General features: G+C 43.3%; 1 protein-coding gene across 2 annotated transcripts in view; it reads right to left on the reverse strand.

Annotated features, from left to right (window-relative positions):
• URI1 (URI1 prefoldin like chaperone) overlaps window positions 1–20,260 on the reverse strand; it is a 104,068-nt gene extending 83,808 nt beyond the window's left edge. The window contains exons 1-2 of one of the 2 annotated variants that reach the window (XM_040445586.1): window positions 20,174–20,260; window positions 3,134–3,258 (exon numbers count right to left, since the gene is read on the reverse strand). In XM_040445586.1, the coding sequence (XP_040301520.1) occupies window positions 3,134–3,154 (21 nt within the window). In that variant the 5' untranslated portion in view covers window positions 3,155–3,258; window positions 20,174–20,260. Of the gene's footprint in view, window positions 1–2,566; window positions 2,992–3,133; window positions 3,259–20,173 lie in introns of those variants that run through there. The other variant, XM_040445585.1, reaches the window with a different exon arrangement.
• Between the last annotated feature and the right edge of the window lie 4,951 nt (window positions 20,261–25,211).

The following is a 25,211-nucleotide window of genomic DNA, read 5'->3' on the forward strand; positions in this document are numbered from 1 at the left end:
AAAAAAAAAAAATTTTTTTTTAATTAAAAAAAAAAAAACCTGATGAGCAACATTTAAGCCATATTACCTAACAGTCCTCTCAACCAAGGCTCCCAGTGAAAATAAGGCCCAAAACCTAAAGTATCCTTGTATGTAATGAATTAATTTCTCTCCTCTGCATCTAGAGTCTACTAGCTAGGTACCCAAAAAAAAAAAAAAAAAAAAAAAAAAATCAAGTCATTTTCTTCAGGTGTTCATTCTCTTTCACACTGGGAAAACCACTGCAAAAACCCAAGTCCTAAAGCACATTTAGCTGGATTTATATTAAAAAAAAAAAAAAAAAGTACTAAGTGCCACACAAATATAAAGCTACAATGACATTCTTCCCTTTTTCATTCCAAGAATGTCAAAACACTTCTATTTTACTGAGTTAGCTGGGTTGGTCTTAAAGCCTAAATAAAGTCCCTCACAAAATAAGTGAATATTTACTATATACAGTTTTCCTATACTAAACTATAATTGAAGTATAGCTATCTAACTAGGATATTTTGTGGCATTATGGGTCTACTGTTCACTGAAGCAAATCCTGTAAAATACTGTGTAGTCTATTTACAGAAGGGCTTTATCAACTGGGAATTTTACACACGCATGACACACATGCACATGCTTACTTTAACTACCAAAACATTAACATAATACAGAAAAGTAATTTGGTAACATAGTCAATGTCTACTGAAAATAGTTATTTAGATTCCTACAGGCCTGTAACTGAAAAGACAGTTTTCAAATATAACTAGATACTATACCAGAAAGCTGTTCAGAGCACCCCAAAATGTATCCTTTGTATTTCAGCCACACTAACATTAGAATAAAACTAAGGATCTCTCTTTTACAATGACAAATGGAAGGAAACATATCAAGTGAGCATTATGCATGTTATACTAGGAAAGAGAGAGTAATTCCTCTATAGACCAGACTAAAGGCAATGGGAACACCATCTTCTGAGGGTCTGTTTCAAATTTCCTAAAAAAGCAAAAAATGGAAATAATTTTGCCAAAAATGAACAAATTAATTTCAAGAAGGGCTGTCTTTTCTTCTTTTTCTCTTCAAAAAGGAAAAATTATGATCTATTAACGTCTTATAATTTAAATAACACAATACTTGTTGGATTTAAAAAAAAAAAAAAAAGCCAAGTTTAAAACCCAGCAGTTGTACAGGACAGAAGAAAACGGCCCTATGGGGCGCCTGGGTGGCTCAGTCAGTTGAGCGTCTGACTTCAGCCCAGGTCATGATCTCACCGTCTGTGAGTTGGGCTCTGTGCCTTGTTGGGTGTTGGGCTCCGTGTTGGGCTCTGTGCTGACGGCTCAGAGCCTGGAGCCTGCTTCAGATTCTGTGTCTCCCTCTCTCTCTCTCTCTGCCCCTCCCCCAATCATGCTCGCGCTCTCTCTCTCTCTCTCTCTCTCTCTCTCAAAATAAATAAAAATGTTAAAAAAAAAAAAAAGAAAAGAAAATGGCCCTCAGAAAAGGAAATTCAATGGATAAAATAATTTAGAACCAGAACAAAGTAGGAAAGATCCCCACAGTTCATCCTAACAGGTGGTTTCCAAGCAAACCAGGATTTTTTTTTGGTTCTGTGAAAAGCCCCTCATCTAGATGAACTGAGTATATTTGTATACCTATGCAAGTAGTTATTTTTATACAGGAATGTTCAATAGAAAAGGTTAGGGATTCCCATTGTTTACACTTTTGAAATAACTTCCTAACCCTTTTAGCCATGATACTCTCAAGAAGACATAAGACATTTTAAGTAAATACTGCTTTTCAAAGTAAGAATTTCAAACTTTCTGGAGACACCGACAACCTGAAATGCTACAAAATCCAAAGGAAAAAATACTCAAATAAAACAACACCGTATTTCTTAAATCGGGCATACTTCTTCATATACAATCCCACTAGGAAATGCAAAATTTTCTTCCCTACACTGGCAGATTAAAACTTATTATACGATTAAAGTTAAAATTTAATAAAATTGCGTTACACTTTGACCAACACTAAACAACCAAGTTGTTTATCACTGCGTGCAACCTGATAAAGAGCAACAATGTGTAGATATTTTAGCAACGATTTTTAAGAAGATACTAAGGTGAGCCCTCCATTGACCGCGTACCCCAAACCAAAAAATTCCCACGCACTGCTGTCTATATTAGGTCTAAAAACTCACTTTGATACGCAACTTAAAGGGATAGTCACCTCCCTCTTTCCCATCCCTTCCCTCCCCTTGAAGGTCAAAGGGCTCCAGACAAAAGACAACAAAAGCACGTGACAAAAGTTTCTCCCAACACTTTCTCTCTCCAAGCCTGGAGGCTGTGCTCCTCCCCGGTACCGCGTCAGGATCGAGCTGGGCCCGGGACCAGAGGGCTGCGGCCCACAGCGGGAAGGAGGGGGCCGCCGGGGCGAGCGGGGGAAGCGGACCCCGAGGAGGGCCCCAGCCCCAGATTGGGGGGGCCGGGCGCCGAGGATGTGCCGGGGAGCGGGCGCCTCCCGAGACCACCGCCGGAAGCGTGGGGCCCGGAGCGCGGCCTGTTACCTTTTCCTGCTCCTCTCGGAGCCGCGCCACCTCCGGGGCGCGCAGCGGAGCCGCGGCCGAGGACGAGGCCGAGGCCGAGGCGTGGGACCCGGGGTCGGCCGGGGCCTCCATGGTGGAGGCGCCGGGACCTCAGCGGGGCGAACGAGTCCTAAACAAATGTTTATGGAGGCGGCGTGGCCGGCGGCTGCCCAGCACCCGCGTGCTCGCCCTCATGCACTGCGTGCCCCTCGCTGAGGAGGCCGCGCCTGTCTTCTCCGCTGCCGCGGCGGCCGCTGCTCGCGTCCCGGCTGCCCGCGGCCGCATTTCACAGGCGCATGCCGCCCGCCGCCGCCGCCGCCGCGGGCTCGAAGCAGCAGGCGGGCCGGTGAGACCCGGAGGCGCCTGTCCGGTGGCCGGGCCGAGACAGGCGTCCTGTGGCGGCCGCGCCTCCTCCGCGCCTCCCCCGTAGGCTCCGCCCCTCGCTCCGCCCCGCGCGGCACGCCGGGAAGCGCGCGCGGAGCCCCCGCCCCTGGCCCCGCCCCTAGTGGGTCACGTGGTGCAGGAGTGACGCGGCTGAGGCGGGCTTACCCCTCGAGGTTTGCGCTGCATTGTAGCCTCTGGAAGCTTTCATTCTATCCGGGTTCCACGCTGAGTGAGTGCTCCTGGAGGTGAGCCTTGTGTCCCCTTCGTCTTCCAGTCGTTTAGCGCTGCATCTGGCGGTGGAAGCTTAATTCAAGAACCAAAGCTGCTTTGTAAGAACATAATTTAATTTTAGCAAGTTCAACTCTTTCCTGTGCCTGTTTAATGAATTAAAATATGCAATTATGTTTTGCGTGTGTATTAATTACTGTGCTTATATTAATATAGTGCTGTGTTTGGACTATTTAAGAGATTTTTTTCAAGGATAACTTAGCCCACACTTTTTCTCTTATTTCAGAACTATGCTCTGTTTCTCCTACAGCCTCTGGACACAGTAGGCACCCAATTAATGCTTCCTAGCCGGAACTGGCCATGCCCTAAGCACCACCTCTGCTCCAGTTCTTAACAGTAGCGATGGATCCTGTCTGTTTAGCGTTGTACAGATGGGAATAGGCTGAGGGGTATCTGCCGTTTACACCTTTGTATGCCGTCTTGCAGTTTCTCTTCCCTTTCTCTTGGCCAGCTCTCCAGTCCAGATACACCCTTTTTCCATTTGCTTCAAAGAAAGACGCAAGGAAAACTTGGGCAAATGGTATATGTTAATTCCTCTTTTCCTCACTGCATATTCAACGTCAACACCTCTGAAAGAGGCAGAATCGGAATGTTTCTCATACCACCTCCTCTATCTCCACCATCATCTCTCTATCCTCACCTACCTCAGTAGCTTCTTCTCTGGCCTCCCTGCTTCCACTATTGCCCCTGTAATGGACTTTGTCAGCTGCCCTTTGTCTATCTCCCCTCCTTCACATGGTCTACCCTAGCCCACATAGTTCCTGTGCCTTTGCCAAGCTGAGGCACCCCAGCTCCAGTCTAAAGGCATGATGCATTTTCCCTGTAAATAGTTGATTCCGGAAAGGGCATGTGATACTTCACAAACAGATTTCCTGAAGGCTTCTGAAAAAGTTCTCCCTCATTCTTTGGAAGTGTTTCCATAAAAAAAAAAAAAAATCTATCCATCCCTTGGTGGGGAAGTACAGGGCATATAGCCCTGTGTATTTCAGCTCTAGTAAAACCACCCGGACACCTCTTAGCCTCACAATGAAGTTGAGTCTGTGGTCAGCAGAGCCAAGAGACAGAACTTGAGTTCTTGACTATATCACAGCACTGGACTCAGGGCTGAATCAGCCAGCTCTGAAGTCTACATTACCTCTGCACTTCTGGTTAAAGAGGCCAGTAAATTTTCTGATGGATTAAGGCAGTTTGCATCATATTTTATGTCACCAGCAGCCAAAGATTCTGATTCATGTACCCCCAATCTGTTTTCAGCTCAGCAGCCTGAAGGAGCTTTTAAAAATAACCAGATCATATGACTCTCCCTGCTTGAGCCCTCCATGAATTCTCACTGCAACTAGAATAAAATCCAGATGTCCTACTAGAATTCTGTATTATATCTGACCCACCTTTCTAACTGCCTTGCAAGCCCCCTTGCCACTCATACCAACCATAATGGTTTCGCTCTTCTCCTGCCTTGGGGTCTTGGCCCTGGTTGATCTTGCTGCCTGCAATACTTCTGCTGGATCGTTGCATGGTCTACTCCTTTGCATCACTCAGGCCTCGATTCAAATAAAAAAGCTTCCCTGATATCCTGTCTGTAGAAGACCCTCCCCTCTCCTCCAAGCATCCTCCAGCACCTCACTTTTTAGATTTTCTTCATAGCACTTATCCCTTTTTAGGATTACCAATTTTATCTGCTTCTATACTAGTTACCATCTCTTCACAGTAGAACACCAGCTCCATGAGAACAGGGACTTGGTTGACATTCCATGAACATTTGCTGCTTCCTTCACTCAGTCCTAAGAGCTCTCAGAAGTAACAGCAGAAGAACTTGAACTGTAAAACCAAGACAGACCCAAGCTGTGGTCCCAACTCTGCCACTTGCCTGCTGACAAGTCTTAGGCAAGACCCTTAACCTGCTGAGTTTCATTCTCCTGTACAACAAGTCTTAGAGCTATACCTGCCTCAGGGTTGGCTTGAAGAATGATGGTGATCACAAGTATAAAAGCTGACAGTGAAAACTTCCTCTATCCATCTAAAATCCTTCAAATTATAATCACTCATCCAGGTGAACATCAGCCACCCCAAAACACCTTCAATAAAACAAAACACCTTCAAATAAAACAAAACAGCAAAAATTATTGACCCCCTTCCATGTACCAGGCCCTCCCTTGTGCATGAGAAGCAGGAGGTGATCAAGGCAGGGACCAGAACTGTCTGCGGATCTTGGAGTCAACGGAGGGCCAAAGACCTTAGATGAGGTTCTTTTCATTCTATAGGAGGTTCATCCTTAACCCCAAGGTCAAAAAATCATCCCTTCCATGAAGTTCCCCTGGTACTTCATCTGCTTATCCTTAGGGTTGTCACTGATCACTCGAATCCTTCTTTGTATATGGTTTTTCTGTACACTTCAGCCTCCCCTCCAAGAAAAGGGATGAAATCATCTTTAAGTCTGAAAAATACATAGCACCAAGCATGGCAGTTGCTACAGTTGTTGCCATCTCTCAGATGCCAGTAATAGAAACTCAAAGTGAGTTATGGAAAAAAACAAAAATTTTAAAAGGAGGGATTCAGAAGGGCATGAGGCAAAATGGTGGAGTGAAGGCCCTAGGGATCAGTCCCTTCATCAAAACAACTGTCAGAGCCACTGGGTGGCTCAGTCGGTTGAGTGTCCAACTCATGGTTTCACCTCAGTCTTGATCTCATGGTTCATGAGTTCAAGCCCCAAGAGGGGCTCAGCGATGGCGCTGACATTGCAGGGCCTCCTTAGGATCCTCTCTCTTCCTCTCTTTCTGCTCCTCCCCTTCACTCTCTCCCTCTCTCTTTCTCTCAAAATAAATAAATAACCCTAAAAACCAAACAAACAAAAACAACTGTCAGTTGGAAACGGAAACACTCACAGAGTCAACAATATTGAAACTCTGGAACTTGAACTTTAAAAAACCAGGAGAGTGCATGATAAAGGAAAAGGTCACCAACTGTTGGTAGGGGTGGGGAGGGGTGAGAACCAGCTGCCATGCCCCATTCCTCAGCCCGCACCCCACCATGCAGCTGTGGGATTAGCAGCCACCATTCCTGGAGTGGTTGGCTGATGCCAGTGTGAGCAGTAAGGTCCTTGTCCTCCAGAACATTTCGGTCAGTCTACCAGCTCCCTGAGAGACAGGTGGAGACTGGCCTTCTAGAACTGCAGCAATTTCCTCTGACAGCATCTATTGGAAGATTTAAAGGGACAGACTTTTTTTTTTTTTTTTTTTAGGAAAATCTTCAAGTCACTGGCTGGCTGTAGAGATAACAGAATAAAAACTTCAATGACCACACGTTCCAAGGAATACACTTTGAAAAATAGTTTGGAAAAATCACTAAAGAGATGACAGCAAACTTCAACAAGCAAAAATCAGCAATCCCTGAGGAGCAGGAAAATCGGATTTCCAGAGTTCACATACCAATACTCAAAATGTCCAGTCCTCAACAAACAATACAAAACATACCAAAAAACAAGTATGTAAAGCCAATTCACAGAAAAATAATAATAATAATTAGAAACCATCCCTAAGGAAGCCCAGACATTGGAAATATTAGTCAAACACATTAAATCAACTATCTTAAATATGCTTAATAAGCTGAAGGAAATCATAGACAAAGAACTAAAGGAAACCACACAAAAAAATTTATGAACAAATAGGGAATGGCAAAAAGAGATCAAAATTATGAAAAGGAACAAAATAGAAACCCTAGAGCTGAAAAATACAATAAATAAAAAATAAAATAATAAATTCACTACAGGAGCCAAAAGGATTTGAGCTGGCAGAAGAAATATCAAAAAACTTTGAATATAAGGCACTCAAAATTATTCAGTCAGGTAAAGAAAGAAAAAAAAAAAAAGGAGATATGAACCGAGCCTATGAGCCTGGTGGACACCACTGAGCATACCAACAGTATGCACAAGAGGAGTTCCAGGAGGAGACAGAAACGGACAAAAAATTTTTGAAAAAATAATGGCTGAAAACTTCCTAAATTTGATGAAAGATTTGAAGACACACATCCAAGAGGCCTAAGGAACTTCAAGCAAGATAAACTCAAACAGATGTGTAGAACTGAGACACATTATAATCAAATTATCAAAACACACAAAAAAAGACAATCTTAGAAGCAACAAGTGACAAGTAACTTGTCACATACAAGGAATCCTCAACAAGATTAACAGCTGATTTCTAATCAGAAATCACGTAGGCCGTGGCACATGGGTGGCTCGGTTGGTTGGGATCAGGTCATGATCCCAGAGTCATGGGACTGAGCCCTGCATCAGGCTCTACACTGAGCATGGAGATTGCTTAAGATTGTCTCTCTCTCCCTCCGTCCTTCTCCCTGCTCATAGTCTCGCTCTTTACTAAAACAAAAAAATAAAAACAAAAAAAGCACCTCCTGTTTAAAAAAAGAAAAAAGAAATCATGGAGGCCAAAGGGCATATTCAGTTCCGAAAGGAAAAAACAACCTCTCAACGAATAATTCTTTCTTAGATGAACTATCAAGAATGAAGGAGAAATTAAAACATTTCCAGATAAATAATAACTGAAGGGGTTCATTACTAGTAGACTTGCTTCACAAGAATTGCTAAAGTGAGTCTATTGGACGGAAATGAGAGAACACCAGACAAGAACTCAAAGTCATATGAGAAATAGAGAACACTGATAAAAGTAGTGACTAAGAAAAAAAAAATTTTTGATAAAAATAAAAAAAAGTAGTGACTACGCAGGTAAATATAAAAACCAGTATTACCGCAGGTTTGGTTTGTAATTCCTCTATTTTCAACTACAATTTAAAAGGCTAATGTATAAAACAGTAATTACAAATCTATGTTAAGGGGCACACGATGTATAGGAATGTGATCTGGGACAATAACAATATAAAGGGAGAAGGACAAAACTGTATAGGAGCACAGTGTTTGTATACTATTGAAACTAAATTGGTATTATTCAAACTAGGATGTTATAAGTTCAAAATGTTAATTATAGTTCACAAGGGAACTACTACGACAATAACTGAAATATATACATACAGGGAAAAAAGGGAATCAAAGCGATACACTATAAAATAATCTAATAAATAAAAAATGTAGGAATTGAACAAAAAAAGGTACACACACAAAAATGGCAGAACTAAGTCCCTCTTTACCAACAATTTCTTTAAATGTAAATGGATTAAACGGTCCAATTAAAACAAAGATTGGTAGAATGGATTTTTTAAATGATTGATCTATATGCTATTTATGAGAAATTCACTTTAGATTGAAAGACACAAAAGAATTGAAAGTAAAAGAATGGTGATACGGGCTGAACTGTCACCCCTTCAAATTCACACATAGAGGTCCTAACCCCTAGTACCTCAGAATGTGACTATGTCTGCAGACAGGGCTTTGAAAGGTGAATATGTTAAAATGAATACATTAAAAGGGCCATTTGAGTGGGCCCTAATCCAATCTGGCTGGTGTCCTTATAAGAAGGGGATATTTAGAAGAGAGCTTCGTGGCTCAGTCGGTTAAGCATCTGACTTTAGCTCAAATCATGACCTTCTGGTTGGTGAGTTACAGACAGGTGTCAGCTCTGCGCTGACAGTGTGGAACCTGCTTCAGATTCTCTGTCTCTCTCTCTCTCTCTCTCTCTCTTTCTGCCCCTCCCCTCCCTCTCAAAACTAAACATTAAAAAAATAGCAGGGAATATGTAGAGACACGAGGGACACGTGCACACACAGGGATGACCATGTGAAGGGGCAGCAAGAGGGCAGCCGTTTGCTAGCCCAAGAGAGGGTCTTCAGTGTTAACCAACCTAGTCACACCTTGATCTTGGACTTATATCCTCCAGAACTATGAAAAAATAAATGTCTGCTGTGTAAGTCAGCAAGCCTACGGTATTTTGTTATGGTGGCCCTAGCAAACTAATATATCAATAACCTAACTGTATACCCCGAGGAACTAGAAAGAAAAGCAAGCAACCCAAAGCTAGCATAAGGAAGAAATAACAAAGATTACATGAGGGAGAAACAGAGAATAAAAAACAACAGAGGAAATTAATGAAACCAAAATTTATTCTCAGATAAATATCGATGAAATTGACAAACCTTTACTAGATTAAGAAAAAGAGAGACTCAAATTTTCAAAACCAGAAATTAAAATAGGATACTACTAGCTATTTTACAGAAATACTATGAACAATTATATGCAACAAATTGGATAAGTCTACATGAAATGGGAAAATTCCTAGAAAAATACAAACAAAACTAACTCAAGGAAAAATAGAAAATTATAAAAAGGCCATTAACAAGTAAGGAGAATGAATCATTAATCCTACCAACAAAGAAAAATACAGAACAAATGGTTTCAAAGGTGAATTCTACAAAACATTTAAAAAATAGTCATCAATTCTGCTTAAACTTTTCCAAAACATTGAAGAAGGAATGCATTCTATGAGGTCACTAAGACACTGGAAGAAAGAAAACTATAAGGGTGCCTGGGTGGTTCAGTGGGTTAAGTGTTCTACTCTTGGTTTCAGTTCAGGTCATGATCTGGGGATAGAGCCCCATCATCTGTGGGATAGAGCCCCATGTCAGGCTCTCTTGGGATTCGCTCTTTCCTCTCTCTCTGCACCCCCTAGTCACTCTCTCTCTCTCTTTCTCAAAATAAATAAATATTGGGGGAAAAAAGGAAAACAATAGGCTAAAGTCCTTATGAATATAAATGCAAAAATCTCAACAAAATATGAACACACAAGTTCAACAGCATATTATAAAGATTATACACCATGACTATGCAGAATTTATCCCAGGAATACAAAGTTGTTTCACCATATGAAAATCAACCAATGTAATATACCACATTAATAGAACAAAGGAAAACAAAACACATGATAATCCAAATTGATGCAGAAATAGCACTTGATAAAACCCAACACCTTTTCATGACTAAAAAAACCAATAAACTAGTAATAGAAAGAAACCTCAGCATTATAAAGGCCATATATGAAAAACGCATAGGTAACATACTCAAGGGTGAAAGACAAAGTTTTTCCTCTAAGATCAGGAACAAGAAAGAGATGTTTGCTTTTACCACTTCTATTTAACATAGTATTGGAAGTTCTAGCCAAAGCAATTAAGCAAGGTAAAGAAATAAAAAGAAGCCAAATTGGAAGAGAACAAAAAAATTATTTCTTTCAGTAGATGATATGATTTTATATATAGAAAATCATAAAGAATCTACACACAAAAAATAGCTTAGAGCAACAAACTCAACAAAGTCACTGGATACAAAATCAACACACGAACATCAGTTACATTTCTATACACTAGCAATGAACAATCTGAAAAGGAAATTTTTAAAAATCTCACTTGTACTAGCATAAAAAATATTTAGTAATGAATTAAACTAAGGAGGCATAAAAAATTGTGCACTAAAAACTACAAAACATTCTTGAAATAAATTAAAGAAAACACAAATAAATGGAAAGATATTTATGTTCATGGGTTGGAAGACTTATAATGCTAAGAGGAGAACTGTTATGGATGGAATGTTTCCCCAAAATTCATATGTTGAAGCTCTAACCTTCAATATACTATATTTGGAGATAGGTCCTTTGTGGAAGTAATTAAGGTTAAGTGACACAATAAAAATAAGGCCTGTGGGATGCCTGGGTGGCTCAGTTGGTTAAGCGCCTGACTTTGGCTCAGGTCATGATCTCATGGTTTGTGGGTTTGAGCCCCGTGTTGGGCTCTGTGCTGACAGCTCAGAGCCCGAAGCCTGCTTCGAATTCTGTGTCTCCCTCTCTTCCCCTCCCCTGCTTGCACTCTGTCTCTCTCTCTCAAAAATAAATAAACATTAAAAAATTTTAAAAACAAAAATAATAAGGCCTGATCCAATAGGATCAGTGTCCTTATAAGAAGAGACACCAGAAAACTCATTCTCTCCACACACACACTAAGGAAAGGCCAAGTGAGGACACAGTGAAAAAGCTGTCATCTATAAGTTAGGAAAAAATCTTTTACCAGAAACTGAACTTGCTTGATCATTACCTTGATCATGGACTTCTAACCTCCCAAACTATGAGAAAATAAATTCCTATTGCTTAAACCACCCATTTTGTGGTATTTTGTGATAGCAGCCCAAGCAGATTAATAAACAGTGCTCCTAAAAGCAGTCTATAGATTTGAAGCAATCCCTATTGAATCCCAGTGTCGTATTTTGCAGAAGTACAAAAACCCATCCTAAAATTTATGTGGAATTACAAGGGACCCTCAATAGCCGAAACAATCTTGAGGAAGATCAAAGTTGGAAAAGTCTCACACTTCCTGATTTCAAAACTTACTTCAAATCTATGTTAATCAAAACACTGTTACTAGCGTAAGGATAAACACATTGACTAATGGAATTGAATGAATAGCCCCAAAATGAACCCTCCCATATATGGTGAATTGATTTTTGACAAGAGTTCCAAGATCATTCAATAGGTAAAGAACAGTCACATCAACAAATAGTACTAAGGACACTGGATATCCACATGCAAAGCGATGACATTGATCCCTTACCTTAAACCATATACAAAAATTAACTCAAAATGAATCAGACCTAAACAAAAGACCTAAAACTTTAAAACTCTTAGAAGAAGTCATAAGGGAAAATCTTCATGATTTTGGAATTGGCAATTTCTTAAATATGACACTAAAAGCACAGGCAGCAAAAGAAAAATATAAGTATATTTGACTTCATTAAAACTTAGTAAAAACTTTTATGCATCAAATGACACTTTCAAGGGGCGCCTGGGTGGCGCAGTCGGTTAAGCGTCCGACTTCAGCCAGGTCATGATCTCGCGGTCCGTGAGTTCGAGCCCCGCGTCAGGCTCTGGGCTGATGGCTCGGAGCTTGGAGCGTGTTTCTGATTCTGTGTCTCCCTCTCTCTCTGTCCCTCCCCCGTTCATGCTCTGTCTCTCTCTGTCCCAAAAATAAAAATAAACGTTGAAAAAAAAAAATTAAAAAAAAAAATGACACTTTCAAGAGAATGGAAATATAACACAAGGAAGAAATATTTACAAATCATGTATCTTATGAGGGTTTAATATGAAGAATATCTAACTCTATATTTATCTCTCTATTTCTATATTTCTATATATTTATTATATATATTTATATTTATATATAGATACATAGAAAGATATAGTTATATCTCCTACAACTCGACCACAACAACAAAAAAGAAAACAATTCAAAAATGAGGAAAGGACTTGAAAAGAAAAAAGGACTTCTCGAAAAAAGATGTACAAATGTCCAATAGACACGTGAAAAGTTGCTCAATGACCCTAACCATTAGGGAATGCAAGTCTAAACCACAATGAGATACTGCTTCATGGCCTCTAGGACGAATATGAAGAAGAAGGAGGACGAGGTGGATGAGGAGAGGGAGGGAGGGAAAGAAGAAAGAAAGGAAAGAAGAAATAACAAGTGTTGGCAAGTATGTAGAGAAATTGGAACACTCTTTCATTGCTGGTGGGAATGTAAAATGTTATAGCTGCCGTGGGAAAGTTTGGCAATTTCTCAAAAAGTTAAACACAGATCGTATGAACAAATAGTTTCACTCCTCGACATATACCCCAAAGAACCGAAAACAAATACTCAAATACATCTGTGTTCGTAGCAGCATTACTCACAGCAGACAAAAAGTGAAAAAAATCCAAGTTTCCCTCAACAGATAAGTGAATAAACAAAATGTGGTGTGTGTATATATTTTGTGCGTATACATATGCATATGAACGTTACTCAGTCATCATAAAGAGGAATTAAGTTCTGATCCATGCTACAACATTGATGAGCCTTGAAAGCATAAAGTAATATAAAATTAATATGAAATTATGAAAACCCAAGTGAAATAAACCAGTTGCAAAGGTAAAAATATTGTATTATTCCACTTATATGAAATACCTAAAGCAGGTCGATTGATGGAGACATAAAGTAGATTAGAAGTCACCAAGACCTGATTGGGGGATGGGAGATGGGGGCCATTGCCTAATGGTTACAGAATTTTTCTGTGGGGAGTAATAAAAGTTCTAGAACGAGTGGTGACACAACATTGGTTAAATGTTACACAACATTGCGAATGTACCCAATGCCACTGAATTCTATAAAGATGGCTAAAATAATATATTTTATGTTATATTTTCCCACTGAAAGAAAAAAAAAAACAACGGGCTTTGTTTCCTCATGTAACTGAAAAGTTCAGTTACAGAAAGTTAGTTTCAGATAACGCTACACCCAGGAGCATCACGGATATGTCTTTCTCCTCTTTGTGCTTTCTTCTGTGTCAGCTTTCTTCTGAAGTTTCCTTACACGTGGAGGCTCCCAACATTCCTAATCATCATTGTACTTATTGAGCAATCTCAGGGGGAAGAAGGTACCTCTTTCCTCCTAAATTGGCTGGCTTAATTGCCCACGCCTAGAGCCCAAGAGGAAGGAATGGACCAACTCCATTCTAAACATAACGAGTATGGGTAAGAGAAGGTGTCTCCCCAGAGAACATCTGAAAACATAGGAGAGGAAGCTATACAGGCAAAGCCTCAAATGCCCACTGCAAGCTGCAGCCCTTCAACAAGAGCTGCTGGCCCCCAGGAGCCTGGATATTCCTCACCTTTTCAAAATTTTTATTTTTTTTAACCTACTTTTTCCCTGATGTAGAAGTTAGCCGACCCTCAAGTGGTAATACCGGAAGAAGAAAGATGAGAGTCCTAAATGACCCATTTAGTGGATGATCAAATGCCTATGTCAATTAGAATTTATTAAGCTGCAAATCTGTTGCAAACTGCCTTCATTTAAAAGACAATTTATTGGCTCTCAACTCTGAAAAGTTCAGGAGTGGTTCAGCTTTCAGCTGGGCTTGATTAAGAGTCCTGAACAACAACAACGGAGCTTGCTTCTCTTCTCAGGGCCCTGCCTTTTACTGCATCTACATCATTCTCAGGTGTCTGGGAGCTCCAGACTCCCAACTTCTAGGGTCAAGCGGGGACCTCTGCCTCCTCTGAGTAAGAAAGAGAAGCATCCGTCTCCCAGTTTTCCCAGCAAAAGCCTCAGGGCATCTCATTCTCTCTGAACTAGGTCACATGCCCTGTCCTGAACCAATCATGGGGCTGAAAAACAGCAAAAGCTGGACTGACGCCCAGCCCCACGTGCCCCCAAAACTCAGGCACCGGTACCAAAAGAGGAGGGAGGGATGCTGGGTGACCAAAAATCAAGCAAATGTCTGTGACGCCTTGTGTACCCACAGGAGTTTGGTAAAGATGGTTAGTTGGGTCATTTAGTTGGCAAATTGGGACTTTAGGCTTGATGGCTGTGCACCCCCCTTCCACTGCCCACCTCAGGCCCTGAGGTTTCTCTGAGCCTTTCTGACTCAGAACGGTATCAGTATGAGGGGAGAGAGAAGCCACGGTGGGACTGGGGAGATTTGTGGTCCTATTAAATTCTATCATTTTACCAGCAAAGGACAGGTTGGGGTGAGCCTGTTGCTCAAGGTCTCTGCCTTAACCACAGCCAGAGCCCCTTCTCCAAGAATCTGCTTCTTTCATACCTGCTGAGTGACACCCACCCCTGTGTTAGACCTGGTTTTCTGAGAAGCAGATGCCCGAACAAGACCAACATGTACAAAATTTATAAGAGAAACACCTGTGAGGGAAAATGGGGAGGGGGGCCATAAGTTGTAAGAACTTTGGCCCATAGCGTAGGTCTTGAGGCCAAGTGAAGGAAGAAAGGAAATTTGGGGAGAAGCATCTAAGATTGCAATGCAGTTCTAAGGAAAGTACAACAAGGCTGGTTTGAGGAGCCTTCATGCTGAAGATGGCCATCAAAGGAGTCCTCTGCCTCCCAGGAACAGGCCTGACTTAGTATACCCACCATGCCCAGTGATTAGATGGGAAGCATGGCCTTTGCAGTGGCTTTCAAGCATATCAGCTGGGCCTTGGTCATTAAATTCCTCTGGTCAAAGACCTGGCTGCCACACTCCACTGCCCAGTTTCTGTGGGGTAGATGTCTCAACTGACTGTACTGCTTGGCTTTCTCTGCCAGACTGGAACCCTGAAGCCTGAGACCAGAGATTATACACTCAGAGATCTGCAGGGGACAGACCCTCTTACATAATTGAGCAAAGGGGGCTGGAGGGGCTGGCAGACTAGAGATCCAGTTCACCCAAGGGACCTACTGCTACTTAGCTCCAGCCGACCCGTGGGATTCAGGCCCAGCATGATCCCATTCTCCAGGAGAAGCCAGATTTCCGGACTTCTTTGTGAAATCACCCAACGTGAAAATATCAGCAACTAATTCAACTTTAAGAAATAAAACAAAACTGTGTGCTAGCCAAAAACACAGCTCTCAGTTGTTTGTGAGAGGCCCATGTTGAGGGTAAGCTAGAGTGCTGGGGCCAGAGGTGCTGAGACAGGCCTGCAGAGAGTGGAGAGTGATACAAAGGCACAGAAGGCTGTGGGGATGCTGGGCCATGAGGCTGAAAGCAGGTCCCCCAAGAGGATCAGCTGCTCTTGACTCAGCCCAGTACCACTCTGGGGACAGCAGGTGACCTGCTGGCCTGCAGCAATCTGAGAAGACCCTGGTCCTTTCAACCTTCTTACGTGCATTTAAGTAGGTCTCTCATAGCGAAAAACACTCACATACCTGAATTCAAAGCTATGCTATTATATATTGTGCTGTATATTGTGTATGGTAGTATATTGTGCTGTAAAGCTACAGGAATCCCAACAATGTGATAATAGCAAAGAGATAGACACACATCAATGGGACAAATAGAGAGCCCGGAAATAGTCAAGTACAAATATAAGCAACTGAGTTTTTACAAAGGTGCAAAGGCAGTTCAATGGAGAAAGAATAGTTTCTCTAATAAATGATGCTAGAACAATTAGATGTTTATTTGCAAAAAAAAAAAAAGCTCTATTCATACCTCATATTTTGCACAAAATTAACTCATAATAGATCACAGACTTAAATGCAAAATACAAACCTATAAAACTTCTAGAAGGAAACATAAGAAAAAAAATCCATGTGACCTTGATTTTGGCAATGAAAAAATTGATGGATTGTACTTTATCAAAGTTACAAACATTTGCAAAATATACTGTTAAGAGGTTGAGAAAAAAACAAGCTACAGACTGGGAGAAAATATTTGCAAACAATATGTCTGAAAAAGGACTTGTATCTAGAGTATATAAAGAATTCTTAAAACTCGACAATAAGAAAACAGCCCAATTTAAAAACGGGCAAAAGATCTGGACATTTCACCAAAGATATACAGATGGCAAATAAGCATATAAAAAGATGCTCAACATAATTTGTCATTGGGGAAATGCAAATTAAAATAACGAGACACCACTACATACCTGTTAGAATGGCTACCATCCAAACAAGAGACAACACCAACTGCTGGCTAAGCTATGGAGCAAAGGAACTCTCTCTTATTGCTGGTGAGAATGTAAAATGGTGCAGCCCCTCTGGAAGACAGTTTGGTACTTTTGCACAAAATTAAGCATAGACTTACCATACAACCCAGCAATCATACTCCCAGACATCCCCCAGCGGATCTAAAAATCTACGTTGACATAAAAACCTGCGTGCAAATGTTGATACATTTGCCAATATGCGTGGGTTTGGTTAGACAATATCATGCAAATCAAGGACAGCCTGTTTTGGGTTTATTACTTCCTGTATTGAGGCCTCACTTTCCTCTAACAAGGGAAGTGACCTGAGGATTCCTGAGGTGTATCCTACCCTGCTGTTGAGGGACTCAGGAATCTACAGGTGTCCCCAGGTGAAGCCCAAATATCACCTTGACCCGGCTTCACGCTTCCGGTTGCCACATTTCACAAATAAAAGTATAGAAAGCTCAGTAAAATTTGAATTGCAGATAACAATACATAATTTTCTAGTGTGGCCATGTACCATTTGGAACACACGTGTACTAAAAACAAATTCACTGTTTACCTGAAATTCAACTCTAACTGGGCCTCCTGTACTTTATCTGGCAATCCTATTAACACACCCAGCCTTGGGAGCCTCCCTGCTGCATAAGAGGATTCACTTTCATGTGCCCAAAGAGGGAAATGGGAGTGGGGGGGTGTGGGGGGGACAAGAACCAAAAGGACAAAAGGAAGCTGGGCGAGGGGGAGGGGGCGAAATGGGAAGCCATCTCCCGAAGCTAACCTTTGCTCAAGCCTTAGGTTTGGTCTACAGTAATGGTTCTCAACCTTGGCTGAACACTGGGAGCCCCAAAGAATATTAATGCTTGGATCTGGCCTGGGCGTTGGGAATTTTTTAAGCTCCCCTGCTGATTCTGCCCGACGATCAAGGGAGCCGTTTTCTTGCTGCCAACAAACCACCCAAACGTAGTGGCATAAGGCACAGTTCTGGAGGGAGGCAGGGTCAGCTGGGCAGCTCTCAGGACCTCAGCGGCGTGGCCAGCTGGAATGCCTGCCTGGGGCCCCGGCTTCCTTACAGCATGGTGGCCAGCTTCCGAAGGGGAGCCAGGTGGGAGTTTTACTGCCTTATCTCGTCCGGGTCCAGAAGTCACTGAGCATCACTTCAGCCTCATCCGGTTCATCACTAACAAGTCACTGAGGCCAGCGCACATGCTAGAGATGGGCAATCAGACTCCATCTTTTGATGGGACAAATGTCAAAGAACTTGTGGTCGCTTGTTATATCCCCCAAACGTACCATTTGAAAAAGCGGTCTCTGGGATTCATTCCCTATTCTACACTCTCCCAGGCCCAGCTGCCATCACTGCTCACTTAGCAAAGTCTGGTGGCCTTTTCAGGGTCATCTCCCTGCCTCCCATTTCCCACCCCATCTACCCCACCCCCTGCAACTGGAGTCTCAAGCTCACAACCCTCACAACCGTTCATGGTAACCCATACTCGGCAGGCCTGGGAGGCCCCACACAGGCCGGCCTTTGTGTCTCTTGTCCTCTCCACCTCCTCAAGCTCCAAGGCAGAGCCAGTCCTACCCACCAGCCCATGCTCTCCCCAGCCATGCATTGCTCACCTCCCAAATCACAGGCATGCATCCCCTTTGCCAGGAACAGCCCCACCCTCACCGTTTGCTCCCTCCCTCAGGACATCTTTCAGACCCTCTTCTGGGAAATCTTCTCTGAGCACCCAAGGGTGGGTTAAACACAGCACCCTAGATTTCCGTTAACTACATGCAGGTCCTTTCACAAATTTTCTCTTAACCTGATACTGAAGTGCAACGTTCATGAGGAAAAATGCATAAATCCTATGCACAGCTTGATGAATTTTCATGAAGTCAGCATACCTGCGTAACCAGTTCCCAGATCAAGAAAATAGAACATTTCTAGAACCACAGAGGGTGAATTTCCTGCATCCCACTTTGGGAACCGGAGGGCCCTACCCTCCCACCTCCATCCCTGGGACATCCAGGGATTGGCCCTTGACCAGCTCTGCTAAGCACACTCTGTCCTAGGCACTGAGATTGTGTGAGCCAGGCTGGGGCCCTGTCTTCAGAGTCACGGCCACATCTGCCTGCCCTTAGTCTCCTGTCCTCCCACAGACCTCCCCTTCTTCTTGCTTGGAGAGACAGAAAGCACCCATAGTTCTTGCAGCTATAAGCCCCCGTCCTCGAAGGAAGAAATGTTTTGGTTAATAATTTTTCATGTGTGTAAGTCCTGTCTTTGCTTTCCACTTGGATTGTAAATTCCTGTGGACAAGGAGGATTTCTTCCCTTTCTCATGAATCCAGCACTTGGCACATAGCAGGGACTTGAGCAAGGCTGGGCATGGTTTAATGGCAAGAGGGGGCTCTCTGGAACCAGAGGACCCTGGGGTAAGTCTCAGGCCCTGCACTCGCAGTGGGACTTGGGTGCTCCTGTGGCATCTTTAGTCTGAGCTCTGCATCTATGAAGTGGCCTGATGCTTACACTGGTCACCAGCCCTGCAGTCCTCAAGGCCTCTATGAGACTCGGATGGGTTAAGGGTATAAAAGTCCTGAAGAAACACTGGCTTTCCCATGCTCCAGTCACGGCAGCCACACCGTGGGAGCTTCTGCCCCCAAAGACCCACAAGCAGATAGGTGACTGAAGTCAGGGCCAGCTTCATGGAGCGTGTGGTGGTCCCACAGGCTCTCTGAAGGGCCCTCGACCGGACTTATGCTCCGTTGTCACCATCTTCAAATTCTTACTTTTTGAACAAGGGGTCCTGCATTTTCATTTTGCACTGAGTCCCACAAGTTATATAGGCAGCTCTGATGAAAATACCGTATGAACTGACATGACACTGGATGGGAGAAGGGAGACCCAGGGGCACATACTGTGTAAGTCCGTTTGGAGGAAGTTTAAACATAGGTAACACTCATCTAAAAGGTTAGCAGGGCTGAGTGGGGAGGGAGCGGGATGGGGGACAGTGAACAGAAGGAATGCCACTCCAGCGTGGCTCACACAGGCACAAGCCTGGCCAGCAGCCACTGCTGCCTCTGCCCGAGAGAGCAAGCATGGGAGCATCCGGCCGCCCCATCAGTGCCTGCGTCACTAACTCACTGTTCCAGGACAAAGTCCGGTTGTCCCAGGACTGGGAGAGGGAGGCCTTGGCCCCTCTGGTTCCCACAGTGAGAGGGAGGATATTCGCCAGGAGGAAATCAATGTCATTGGGACCAGGGAGTGGACGGTTGGTGGCTATAATATGGCAAAAATGTGCTACAACACACATATTTCTTTACAGAGCCGGTACGTAGAACAATAGCAAGGAGCTCCCAACCTGGCAAGTGACTTTGCCTCTGCTTGTGGAGAAACGAGCAGAGTCATGACAGAACACCCCAATGGCTGCACAAGCGTGGCCAAAATAAAGCGCTCACGTGGAACCCCAGCAGAGGAGAAGCCATAACACAAGTCAGCTTCAACTCACCCAACGCACAGGCTGAACCCCCTCAGGGGCGTGACGTCCTGGGCAGAAAGACCATGTTAACATCAGGAGGGTGATTTTCAAGGAGCCCGGCAGAGAGCTGGAGGGTCGCCCAGAAAGAATACCCACCTGTGACACAGAGAGGGCTCTAGAATTTGGCAGACGTGAGGATTCTGGTTCTGTGTCCTGGGCAGGGACATGTCGCCAGGCCTCCCCCAGCATCCCCAGGACACAACACATCCCTAGACTCTCGTCCTGCCTCAGCTCCAGTCCCCGCTGACATGACTGTCTGCTGAGAAGTGCGTGGCGAGGGACCACGGTGTTTGTGGAGCAGAGCTAGCGGCCTCTGTTCCTTGGGCTGAGCAAAAAGGACTCCATTTGCCCTCACTGCCCCCTCTTCCCACTGTTAGGCAGGGTTATACTGGCCCAGCTATGGGGCATGTTTGTGAAGATGTGGAAATGCTTGATTCCCTCATGGAAGAGTTTCCTGCTCTGGGTGGAGCACAGCCACTGAACAGAGTGGGAGCTAGGTGCTCCCACATATGCAGTTAGCCCTGCAAAGTTACTTGGCAGAGGACGTGGCTATAGAGAATGGTAAAGGATGGAGCCACGAATGCAGTCTCCCACCTGAGGGTGAGTGGACCCCGAGAGCAGAGACCAGGAAGAAAGTTTGATCTAAGGTGGGTTGCACGGGCTGGCCCCGGGGCCATGCACTGAGGAGCTGGGAGAGGGCCATTCTTTGGGGGCAGTCCCAGCAGGGAACAGAGACCAGGGAGGCAAGAAGCCACCCAGCTGGCTGGCTGAAAGTGGCCCGAAGCTAGAAAGGAGTAAGCATAGACCCAAACGCCTTCTCCTCGTGCCCAGTTAGGGCTTGTGACAGGGAGCCTAGGCTTATAAAGGACAACAGAGCAATATTTCCAAAAATCCAGAGCAATTTTAGATGTATCTGTCTTTACTTAAAACCATGTTTCCTGAATTTAATTCACATTCCAATGTCATCATTTTTTCTGCCATATCCATTTGCCACCTGTACTAATATTTACTTGATATTTTTATCTAACTCAGCTCATATTTTTAATGTAAAGATTTAATTTAGCAATAATATCCATGAAATCATGAGCTTATGCGCTGGTTATGTATGTTTTTACCCAATCCCACAGTAAAAGCATATAACCTCTCAGATAAAAAATGTATTAAATTGTTGAAGAAAGAAAATTCATATAGAATATATAGAGTAGGAATCCATTTATAGAAATCAGGAACAGCCCAAACTGAAGTAAGTAGATCCCCATCTGCCTGAGGTAATGTTCAGGAGCCATCCCCGAGAGACACAAGATTCAGGAGAGCGTTCACCAAGATGGGGATTGGAAGAGAGGTGAGCACAAGCCATTGCGTTCTCTCTCAAGCACGATGGTGGCTACACAGTTCTTCATACCCTTCATATCTATTAGAAGTGACGGTTTCATGGGGCGCTTGGGTGGCTCAGTCGGTTAAACATCCGACTTCGGCTCAGGTCATGATCTCACGGCTCGTGGGTTCAAGCCCCACGTCGGGCTCTCTGCTGACAGCTCGGAGCCTGAAGCCTGCTTCTGATTCTGTGTCTCCCTCTCTTTCTGCCCCTCCCCTGTTCGTGCTGTCTCTCTCTCTCTCTCTCTCTCTCTCTCTCTTAGAAATGGATAAACATTAAAAAAAATAATAAAAAAAAAGAAGTGGCGACTTTAGATATTCAGTATTTAGGAAGAAGGAGCAAAAAGAAACATTACTGCTGCAATGGTAGTCGTTAAGCAAAAGGCGAAACAAAATGACAAAAACTGCCTTCCTGTGGAGCACATAAAACCATCTCTTTTTCACTGCGCGTGGAAAGGCCTGGTCTGAAGGGTAAGACCCACCTGTACGACACTCATCCACCTGCAAAGTGTCTCTTGGGACACCGCTGAGTTTTCTGCACTGAGGCTTCCCGTGCTGGGCAGGGTGAACAGCAGGGACGAGGTACATGCCCCGAGGCAGCAGGCAACCCACACAGCATCAAGGTACTGGGGGAAAAGCTGTGAGCAGCCCTGGGAACCACAGCGGTTTCCAGAGGAGGCCGGTTGTTTCCCAGCTCTGTTCTCCTCTCTAGAGGGAGCTGAGGTCCCCGGGCCTCAAGCAAGGGCTGCAATTCCACGTGAACACGCCTGTGGTCGCTAGCGCCCTGATTCCTAGGGTGGGGCGTATTTCTTTGCAGGGTCTTGCCCCGCCCCCCTCCCCTCCCCGCTTGGGCCTCTCCTGGGCAGCACGGCACTTAATAGAGCTTAATAGAGCTGCCGTAGGGGGCTTGTCGTGAGAACCGCAGGCCTTCTATTGGTGGGGCTACGACATCTCCAGCCAGGTCTTTTTAGCCCCCTTAGAAACCCATTCCTCAGCAAACGGTGAGTCCAAGAACGAATCAGGACCACAGATGTTAGTGTTTTGATGGCCTTTAGTTCTGATGGGGCCCAGACATCACAATGGGGGCCCTTGTAACTGCCAGGGTTGCGGAGAAGGGAGCTCGCCCCAAAGGGTCCTTTCTTTTCCAGAGAAATGAGGCTATCCATGTATGCCAGGGTTTGGTATGTGTATGTGTGTGCTTGTGTATATGTTTCATCTGAACTGTTTTATCCAAAGCAGGTTAGGCTCTTTTAAGGCACAGAAGGCATACATTGATGTTGACATTTACCAAAGAATAAATGAATGAGTGGGAAGCATGTATTACCTTTAACTCCACAGGTGCCCATCTCCTACTCTAAGACCAGAGCGTTAGTGATACCCTGGAATCAGACAGACCTGGGATCTACCCCCTCGGTAGCTGTGGGACCTTGCGGAAGTTACTAAACCTTTCTGAGCCTCACTTTCCTGATATGGAAAATGGGGTGATAGCAATTACACCCATCTCAGGGAGTGGATGTGAGGATTAAATGAGGTGATGCATGTAAAGAGCTTAAGATATGACCTGGCACAGCAGAATCATTTGATTATTCAGTAGATGATGATGCTGAAGAAGATGTTGACAATAGTGTAAGTTGTTCCTGGTCCTTTGTCTCATCCATCTCTGTTTTTCCATGGAGCAGCATTCTCAAATATATTGGTCTCAGACACTTCACATGCTTAAAAATACCGAGGATACCAAAGACCTTTTGTTTTTGTTGATTTTTGATTTTGTTGGTTGGTTGTATTATATTGGTTGGTTGATATTTACTATAAATTGAAACAGAGAATTTATATAAGCTTATTAATTCACTTAAAAGTAACAATTATAAGCCCATATTACGTTAGCATAAATAAAATATTCTTATTAAAAAGTAGCTTTTTAAATTTACGGTTTTCCAGCTTTGCGAGTCTCTGTCATGTCTGGCTTAAAAGCAGACGATTGGATTCTCAGATCTATTTCTGCCTTCAATCTTCTTCCATCTGCTGTTTCTGTTGAAGAATATGAAGAAAATCTAGACTCACAAGGATATGTAATTGCAAAAGGGAGACGTATTTTAATAGCTTTTTCAGATAATTGTGGATAATCTTTGATAATATACCAAAACTCAGTAAGTGGTAATTTCTTTTTTTTTTTTAATGTTTATTTATTTTGAGAGAGACAGAGAGAGCACGAGCAGGGGAGGGGCAGAGAGAGAGAGGGAAAACATCCCAAGTAGGCTCTACACTACCAGCTCAGAACCTGGTGTGGGACTCATGAACCATGACATCATGACCTAAGCTGCAATCAAGAGTTGGACACTTGGGGCACCTGGGTGGCTCAGGCGGTTAAGTGTCTGACTTTGGCTCAGGTGATGATCTCACAGTCTGTGAGTCCGAGCCCCACGTTGGACTCTGTCAACAGCTCAGAGCTTGGAGCCTGCTTTGGATTCTGTGTCTCCCTCTCTGTCTGCCTCTCCCCAGCTTGTGCTTTCTCTCTCTTTCTCTCTCTCTCTCTCTCTCTCTCTCTCTCTCTCTCAATAATAAATAAATAAACTTAAAAAAAAGTTTTTAAAAATTATTTAAAAAAATAAAAGAGTTGGACGCTTAACTGACTAAGCCACCCATGTGCCCCAGTGGTAATTTCTTAAAGGAAACTTACAATGTGGAATCTGGAAACATACTGGTATACTTTTTACACTCTTTTTCATTAAACTTCTTTAGTTTACCTTGTGCTGTGCATTTAAAATGGATTTATTTGCAGACAGCATATAGTTAGGTCTTGCTTTTTTATCCAATCTGACAATCTCTATCTTTTAGTAAACATATTTAGATCATTTGTATCTAATGTAATTATTTATATAATTGGGTTTAAATCCACCATCCACTTATTTTCTATTTATTTCATTTGGTCTTTGTTCTTCTTTTTTCTCCTCTCTCTTTTTTTTTTCTGCCAACTCTTGGCTTGAGTATTTTCTGTTATACCTTTCTTTATTACTGATCATTTATGCTTCTTTTTAAAATTTCATTTAATGATTTCCCTAATGCTTACATATCCATCTTCAAGTAATAACAGTCCTCTCCTCAAATATATATGCTATATTCCTTTTGCCTAAAAACCTTTCTTTCACTTGTCTTCGATGAAGGTTTGCTGGTAACACATTCTCTCAGCTTCCGTTTGTCTGAAAAAGTCTTTTTATTAAAATAAACTAAAAATATTGAAAGATTTTCACTGGGTATCAAAAAGCCGATTCTGTTATCGTTTCTCGGCCTTTTGGCTAAGATCAAGTGTAAAAAGCCGATTCTGTTGATAGTTTTAAATCATGATGGTGTGTCATTTTTCTGGCATTTTTATATGCCTCATAATTTTTAAAATGATGCTGAACATCTTGCACAGGATAGCGGAGGCTGAAGAAACAGCAAGTAGGCCTGGAACTGAGTCTCCCTCCTCTGCTTGGCCATTAACGTGGGCAGCTGAGGCAACTGAGTCAGAAGTCCATCTGGGTTTGGGGCGCCTGGGTGGCTCAGTCAGTTAAGAGTCCGACTCTCGGGGCGCCTGGGTGGCGCAGTCGGTTGAGCGTCCGACTTCAGCCAGGTCACCATCTCGCGGTCCGTGAGT

Source organism: Herpailurus yagouaroundi, unplaced genomic scaffold (assembly GCF_014898765.1).
Source record: "Herpailurus yagouaroundi ecotype Mexico unplaced genomic scaffold, PumYag 194, whole genome shotgun sequence".
In the NCBI taxonomy this organism is placed as follows: domain Eukaryota; kingdom Metazoa; phylum Chordata; class Mammalia; order Carnivora; family Felidae; genus Herpailurus; species Herpailurus yagouaroundi.